The sequence below is a fragment of the Medicago sativa genome, chromosome 7 (assembly GCF_051527215.1).
Source record: "Medicago sativa cultivar Bolivia chromosome 7, Bolivia_mono, whole genome shotgun sequence".
In the NCBI taxonomy this organism is placed as follows: Eukaryota; Viridiplantae; Streptophyta; class Magnoliopsida; order Fabales; family Fabaceae; genus Medicago; species Medicago sativa.
In genome coordinates, this window is record NC_140755.1 from 60,184,133 (window position 1) to 60,191,634 (window position 7,502).

General features: G+C 30.5%; 1 protein-coding gene across 1 annotated transcript; it reads right to left on the minus strand.

Moving 5' to 3' along the window:
• Positions 1-2,364: 2,364 nt before the first annotated feature.
• Positions 2,365-5,960, minus strand: LOC146907300 (protein SULFUR DEFICIENCY-INDUCED 1-like). The gene is made up of 4 exons (XM_085723891.1): positions 5,648-5,960; positions 4,768-4,980; positions 4,273-4,428; positions 2,365-2,964 (listed from the first exon to the last, which is right to left on the minus strand). Exons 1-4 carry the CDS (start codon positions 5,762-5,764, stop codon positions 2,563-2,565), a joined length of 888 nt encoding a protein of 295 aa, XP_085580017.1. The 5' UTR covers positions 5,765-5,960; the 3' UTR covers positions 2,365-2,562.
• Positions 5,961-7,502: the final 1,542 nt, after the last annotated feature.

The following is a 7,502-nucleotide window of genomic DNA, read 5'->3' on the forward strand; positions in this document are numbered from 1 at the left end:
TCATGTCAGTGAAATAGGCTTGGTTGCTAGAAGTAAACTCTCACCGGACTTTCATCGGAAAGGTGAGGGGCTAAGGGAAACCGGTCTTTAGAAATTAGTGTGTAAATCATGAAATTAGATGTTTAGGTTTTGTCTAGTGAAGGATTAGTTATTAAGATGAACCCATGATCCTAAGGCTCTTTTATTATTATTGTTATTTACCTTCAGCAATTAAACCCCTTTTTATAAAATTTCTTCTCTTCTAATCATTCTCTAAAAGTTGATTGAATTCACAACTCCCTAGCGGGACGATACTCTTTCTTACTACTATTACTTCGATAGGCCGTGCACTTGCGGTTTGGCTCTATCATAGTATTGTCATGGTGGGTCAATCCAATATAAACATTACTCCTAATATTTATATCTATGTGAAGACTTGGGAACTCTTTATCCATGATCTGTGAGATGTGATCATCAGTCTATCCACACAATAGTCTTCATGCTCTTGTGATATCCCACTTCAGAATAAAGCTTGACTACAAATACTTTTAAGAATAGTGTCCTTAGCTTTAATAGGGTCTCACAATTAAGTTATACTTAATATTCCATTAAACGGACTAACTATTCTAGGAACTTTTTTATTTTGAAACAAAACAAAATCAATAAAGAAATGTCATATATTCATAATATATATTTATATCAATATCATGATACAAAGTCAAATCCAATCAATATAGATTGGCTATTAGGGCTTACTCCAACAGTAAAATTGGGAATATATACTTATAAAATATGTGGGAATATATATCAGAAAGATTGACAATGCTACATGTTGGAGAGTTTTAGAACAAATAGAAGTTGAAAAATGGTGAAAAAACACTTTGAATCGATTCACTCATTTTGTGAATAGATTGACATCTTCAAAAATGAAATATAGGTTTATATGCAGAATTATTTGATTGGAATGAATAATGAAACGATTCTTCATCCTTCTGATGAAGAATGAATTGATTCATCGTAGTTATGAATCAATTCACAACTTTGTTTTTCAAAATGCAATATTTCTGTTTACAACAAATAGATTCACAATATCCTTTCTTCTATATGAATCGATTCATATGAACATTTTTTTTATAAAATGTAAAAATTTCTATATAACCCAAGACTTTACATAAAAAGTTACCCGCCCTAAGTTTTGAACTAAATCATATTTCCAACCAAACTTTTATGCAAATATGCAAAAGAAAATTATGCAATGATATTGAATTCTAGATAGAGGGACACATCCAAATAAAACTAACTTAAGTTTGAGATATCACTCAAAACCTAAGACATTTAAAGATAAGAGCAATTACAAACTCCCTATTTTTTATGATGTCAACCAAGGAAGATTTTGAGTTGAACTCTCATGTGCCGCTTCATTTGCATAAAAATACTTCCTTTGCATAAAAATTAGTAGTACTTCTCATCCTTTGACAACAGCAAAGGAGAAAAGCAACAAAGTGTAAGAACTAGCATAAAAAATGCCCAAACCATATAAAGCAATAACTCAAACCAAAGAAATTTATAAATAATACCAAACACATAGATAATAAAAAAAATGAGGGCTAAAAGACATGCATCACAAATACCAATAAAGTAGAATTTTAACATGATACCTAAATATATAGTACCATAGCAGAAGTATCAAATGTAATATAAAACAATAGACATAAAATTGTGCCAATCACCTTAGCATAATCAAAAGAGAGAGATCAAATGTTAAGTAGACACAATAAAATTCAAAGTACATAACATTGGGTTTAAGTTAGAGTTGAAAGGGTGGTCTGGATAGTTGGTGTAGAAGGTATTTGGTGACATGGTGAAAGCATTGTTGTTTTCGATCCTCTGAATTAATGATTCAATCATTGTACGCCTCGCATCCTGAGCATCAAACATGCTCTCCATAAACATACGCATCTCAGCTATGGAATCAAGTACGACTTGCAAGCCAATCGGAGGAGCAGAATCCGGATCATCATCTTCACTTTCAGCTTCACCAATCACTTCATCATCACCTGCAACAACACCCTCATCCATTGCAGCCTGCACCTCATCAACCAAAATCTCACCAGCAGAAACACAAACATGATCATAGCACTACCATCCAAACTTACACCAAGTGCAGTACCAATTCTTATTAACATCCTTATAATAGTGCATTTTGAGCACAACACACTAATCAAATCCACTCCTATCAGATTGTCCCTTGAGCAAACTTGTGACAATGTTTATTCCTTGGGAATTCAGCACTTCTCAAATAAAACGACAATAAGGGAGAGCGCGAAAACTAGTCTCCCTATACTCACGAATCTTGGAAATGAAGAACATTGACAAGTTATAACATGACTGCGATTCTTGAGCACCCACATTATTATTCATCATCAATTTACCAAATACAAGCAAACATTATTCTATATTTTTCCTCACCATTTTAAGGAGAAAAAGGGCAAAGGACGAATATGAAATTGGAGAAGAGAATGGACTATTTGCCCAATCCTAGACCTAAGACAATATATACAACATAAGAACATGAATACAATATTAACATGCCAATTGATCTCTAAAAGAAGATATTTCCTCAAAGATGGGAAGTCTTCTTGATCTAGTTGGACTCCAAACATTAAGTAATCCATCAATTCCTTTCAAAAGGTCATCATCAAGCCCTAAATCATCCATAAACTTAGGTTGTGGCAAGTTGGCATTCAATTCTACAAGCAATTCTTCAGCTCTATTTCTGGACTTGATTTCATCAGAACCTGGAAGCTTTCCTTGCAAAACTTGCTCAAGAATTAAATAGGCTTCCTCATAACGAGATTGTCTCATTAGGCATAAGGCTAAATTCAAAGCCTTGTTGGCATCAGCATCTATCATTTGTGCTTTCTTGAAAACCACCTCAGCCATCATGTAGTTTGTCTTTTGCATGTAGGCCCAACCCAAGTTTCCCTAAACAATCAATCAATGTGTTAATCATTAAACCTAGATATAAAAGAGAAAATCTTGTGTGGACAAGGACCAAGAATTTTGGTTTGGTCACACACACAAGAATTTGCCTTCTCTCTCTTCTCTTCTCTCTTCTCCATTTTCTCTCTCTTCTCTCTTCTCTATTTGTGTGTGACCAAACCAAAATTCTTGGTCCTGGTCCACACAAGTGTTTCTCGATATAAAAAAGAAACATTGAACTTTGAGCCCAAAAATAATCATTTTTACAAAAAAAAAAATGTATTATGATTTGATACCATTGTGTTGAAGAAAAAAATTGAATTCTAAGATAGAATAATTAGACCACTTTGTTTTTGCTTGTAGCCTCTTGTAAAAATATTTATTTGATTTTAGTCTCTGAAATACAAAAAATTGTTTTAGGCCATATTATTTTATTTTAAAATTTGGAATATTTATTAGATTTAAATATGCATTATATCTCTACAAATATATCATTGTTTGCTTTTAATCCTTATAAAAATATGTTTTTAATTTTATTCCTCGCAAATATACCTGCTTTGCTTTTGATTTTCATTGGTTTATCAATATTTTTTTAAAGGTAGTCAATGCAAAATTTGTTCTTATAGAAATTGGTCTTGCCACATGTTGTAATATTTATTTAGTCCTTTATCTCACTCATATTGGAGGATTAAAATCAAATACTATATAAAAGGACCAATTCATATATAAGTAAATTTTGCAAGGACTAAAACAAAACAAAGATCAAAAACAAAATGTAGTATATTTACAAGGATGAAAAGTAAAAATATTCGTACATGGACTAAAGCAGGAAAAAAACAGTATTGCAGGACTAAATCATATTTAAAGTTAGCCCTTGTATGATCTATATTGTAGGGACTAAAAGTTTATATTGTTCAAATATTACCGGGACTAAAACAATAGTGTCAAGTTAACTTCTTTCAAAAAAACAAAAAAAAAATAGTGTCAAGTTAACTTTATCAATCACATCAAAAAAGAAAAGTTAACTTGAATCAACATATGTGTGAGAAAGTCTTCTGTAGGCACAAGCATTTAGACACAAAATTTAGACACACACACATAAATCAAAAAAAATAAAAGATAAATAAAATAGTCACATCAATCAATATCACTTTAATCATTTTCTTTTTAAATTTTTTAGTTTCATGGGTGTGTGCCTAACATGTAATGTTTAGTGTTGTGCCTAACCAAGTATTTCTCTTGGTTTAATCTTAAAGCAAAAAGAAAATAGTGTAAAGTTAGATTAAAAAAGTCATTGATTTAAGTACGTACCAATAGTCTTGCTGTTTCTTGCTTGATAGAAACTTGGAACTTCTTGCCATGAGAGCGAGCAGTCTTTGTCGTCCTTCCATTAAAGGCCTCACCTTGGTAGATAAGTCTTAGCTTTCTTTTCAATAATTCAATTTGCTCCTCTATTCTTCCACATTTCTGATTTACACAAAAACTAAATTAGGTTTATTGATCAAATGCTTACTAGCAACCAACATTTTATATGAAAGGTGTGTCCGAGTTTTAGCCATGTGTCATGTCATACAAGGTTCAACACTGACACATGTGATTATACAGTAATTTTTTAACATTATCACCAATGTCAATATCATGTTCTGTGTCTGTATCGGTGCTTTCGTTAATCGAATTATATTTACATGCCAATATGAAACAACATAGACCGATAATTTACTAATTATATAGAGTAAGTATTAAGACCATAATATGATAATTGAACATCATATGTGCAAATATAATGAAACACATGTTTGGATATACCTTGTAAAGATCAAGAAGTACATTATCAAGTGACTCTTGAGAATGTTTGTTGCAAAGACCTCTAAAAGATTTGATAGCTTCAATAGCTTCTTCAGCTCTATCTAATTGCTTCATCACAACAGCCATATCCTTTAGAGCACTATCCACTTTGTCTCCAGCATTGATTGCCTTCCAAAAGTACACTATAGCAACTTCTGGATCTTTATCCACCAACTGATTTCATACACATTGATATCATTATTCAATATTAAAGCTTAATTTACATGAAAAAAAACTTAAATTTAAAAGTTGTAAAAGTAGTTCAAGTAAGCTATTTGAAAACTAAACTTTAAAGTTTAATCATGTAATGACCAAAGAATGTAAAAAAGTAGAATATTTTTATGTCGTGAATAACTTAAAAATAAAAAAGGAATCTTAAAGAAAAGAGAATCCTTGAATTCAGATTCAAGGAATCTTAAGAAAGACAGTGTATAATAGGTGTAGCCTCTCCGTACCAAAATATAAGCAAAATGATTCAAAAAGACAAATATTTTTGGTACAAAATTTGGATAAAAAACATTTGACTTTTTACATGCCTTTTACTGCCTGTATTCTGTTATAAAGGGAGTGAGATTTAAGAATTAAAGTTAATTTGTCACTCCTGAAAAGGTAATAGTAAATTAACTGACAAGTAGAAATGTTCCATATACATCAATTTAAAGTCACTGATTAAAAATATAGTGAATTATAAATCTCCAGAACTGATCAATATAACATAAAATTTAGAGATCAAATTAAAAGGGATAAAGATGGTGCAATTTTCACATACAATAATGCATATTAATTAAGCAAACAACAAAAAGTAAAGCTGAAATTAAAAAAAAAATTAAATAGTACCTACCTGAGCATGTTTGGCTTTGACATAAGGAGTATCACCATAAGGAACCTTATGAATAACATGATAGAGATCTTCTTTCTTTCCTTTAGAACTTTTCTTCAATACACTAATTCCTTCCATTTCTCTCTGTATATGTCACACACAAAGATACCCTTTCTGTTTCTCCTCTTTTTCAGGGCACATGCACCTTATGATGAAGATGGGAGAGATTCAGTGAAAATGGGGGGTCTACTCTCATAAAGAAAAACTATGAACATAGGAAGATAATATATACAAGAAACTTTGGAAGCTAACAACTATGAATCTGGATGGAAGTGTGTCCACATTCCATATGACATAAATCATAATGTTCCCTATGCTAATTGGTATAAGCCACGTGTCATTGTTTTATTTAACAGTATTTTTTAGTTCTTTTATTACTGTTTATATATTTATATATTAAATAATTAAAAATTAACAATAATAAGGTTCCTTAAAAAACAATAATAAGGTATATTAGAGTGATTTAAGTTAATGTGTATCACATGTAATTTACTATATTAGCTCTCATTGGATCGATATTAGATCTCGATCTACGGCTAGTGATATAGCTGAGTGTGTGAATGTTTCAAAATGAACGTGATTTTTCAATTTATATATGTAACATTAGTTATTCTTATTTTTTGAATCGTACTCTCTAATTTATATTTTATTGTAACAAAAGATAAGGAAAAACACACATGTATTTAGTCCAAGTTTTAGATCAGATACATATACTATTTAATTTTGTTACCCAGATAGTTTTTTTTTTTTGAGGGATTTGTTACCCAAATAGTTAATATTAATGATTTTGAAATAGTTAATATTAATGATTTTGATTTAGTAAAATAGTTATTCTCTTTTTTTATATTCATTGTATTTTTTAATATGCATGTAAAAACATTAAACGACACCACTTTAACATGAAGGGAGTGTAAAATAGTCCATTAAATCACTTGAAAATTTATACTTCCTCCATTGTTAATTATAATCACCCTTTAGAAAGAAAAAGGTGTCCCTAAATATAAGTAATTTTTTAAATTTTTAGATGTTTTATTATTATTTTTCAAACATAACCCTAATTGAAATTTATATCGGAATATGAAAAAGCAAGATTAAATTTAATAATAATTATGCACATAATTACATTTGGATTTAATTCAACTACTCTGATGATGCGACAAAAGTTTACATTGTAAATCGATCATAATCGTTTGACTTTTAGGGGAATTAGTCACTTTAGTCCCTGAATGGGGAACGATTCGTCAATTTAGTCCCTGAATGAAGATAAATTGCAAAATAGTCCCTGAATGTAGACTTTGTTAGTCAATTTAGTCCCTGAATGCAGACTCTGTTAGTCAATTTAGTCCCTGAATGTAGACTTCGTTAGTCACTTTAGTCCCTGAAATTGACCATGCAGGGACTGTTTTGCATATTATCTGCATTCAGGGACTAAATTGACGAATCGTTCCCCATTCAGGGACTAAAGTGACTAATTCCCCTTGACTTTTATCTTCATCGTTTCTAATATTACGGATATAAATGACTATGATAAATTGACGGTGTAAAACTCTTTACAAGTGCATAAAAATTTCACTCAAAAAAAAGAGTGCATAAAAATTAAACTTTTCTAATTATTATTTTTTTTGACAAAAAACTCTTATAATTTTTCTTAATACTATTATTTAAAATCATAAAAAGGGAAAGAGTATCTATTAGAAACTGGTAGTCCCAAGTATACATGATTAATTGCTGACGATATCCCGGATTTATACCAAAATAAAGAGTAATTATGAATTGGATTCATATTAGTGTCTGCATACATTTCTTGGTCTTTTGT

Coding starts and splice junctions, on each gene's coding strand:
- LOC146907300 (XM_085723891.1), bottom strand. CDS start 5,764: ATGGAAGGAATTAGTGTATTGAAGAAAAGTTCTAAAGGAAAGAAAGAA. Junction 4,981..5,647: donor TCAAAGCCAAACATGCTCAG/GTAGGTACTATT, acceptor GTATGAAATCAG/TTGGTGGATAAAGATCCAGA. Junction 2,965..4,272: donor AAGAAACAGCAAGACTATTG/GTACGTACTTAA, acceptor TTGATTGTTTAG/GGAAACTTGGGTTGGGCCTA.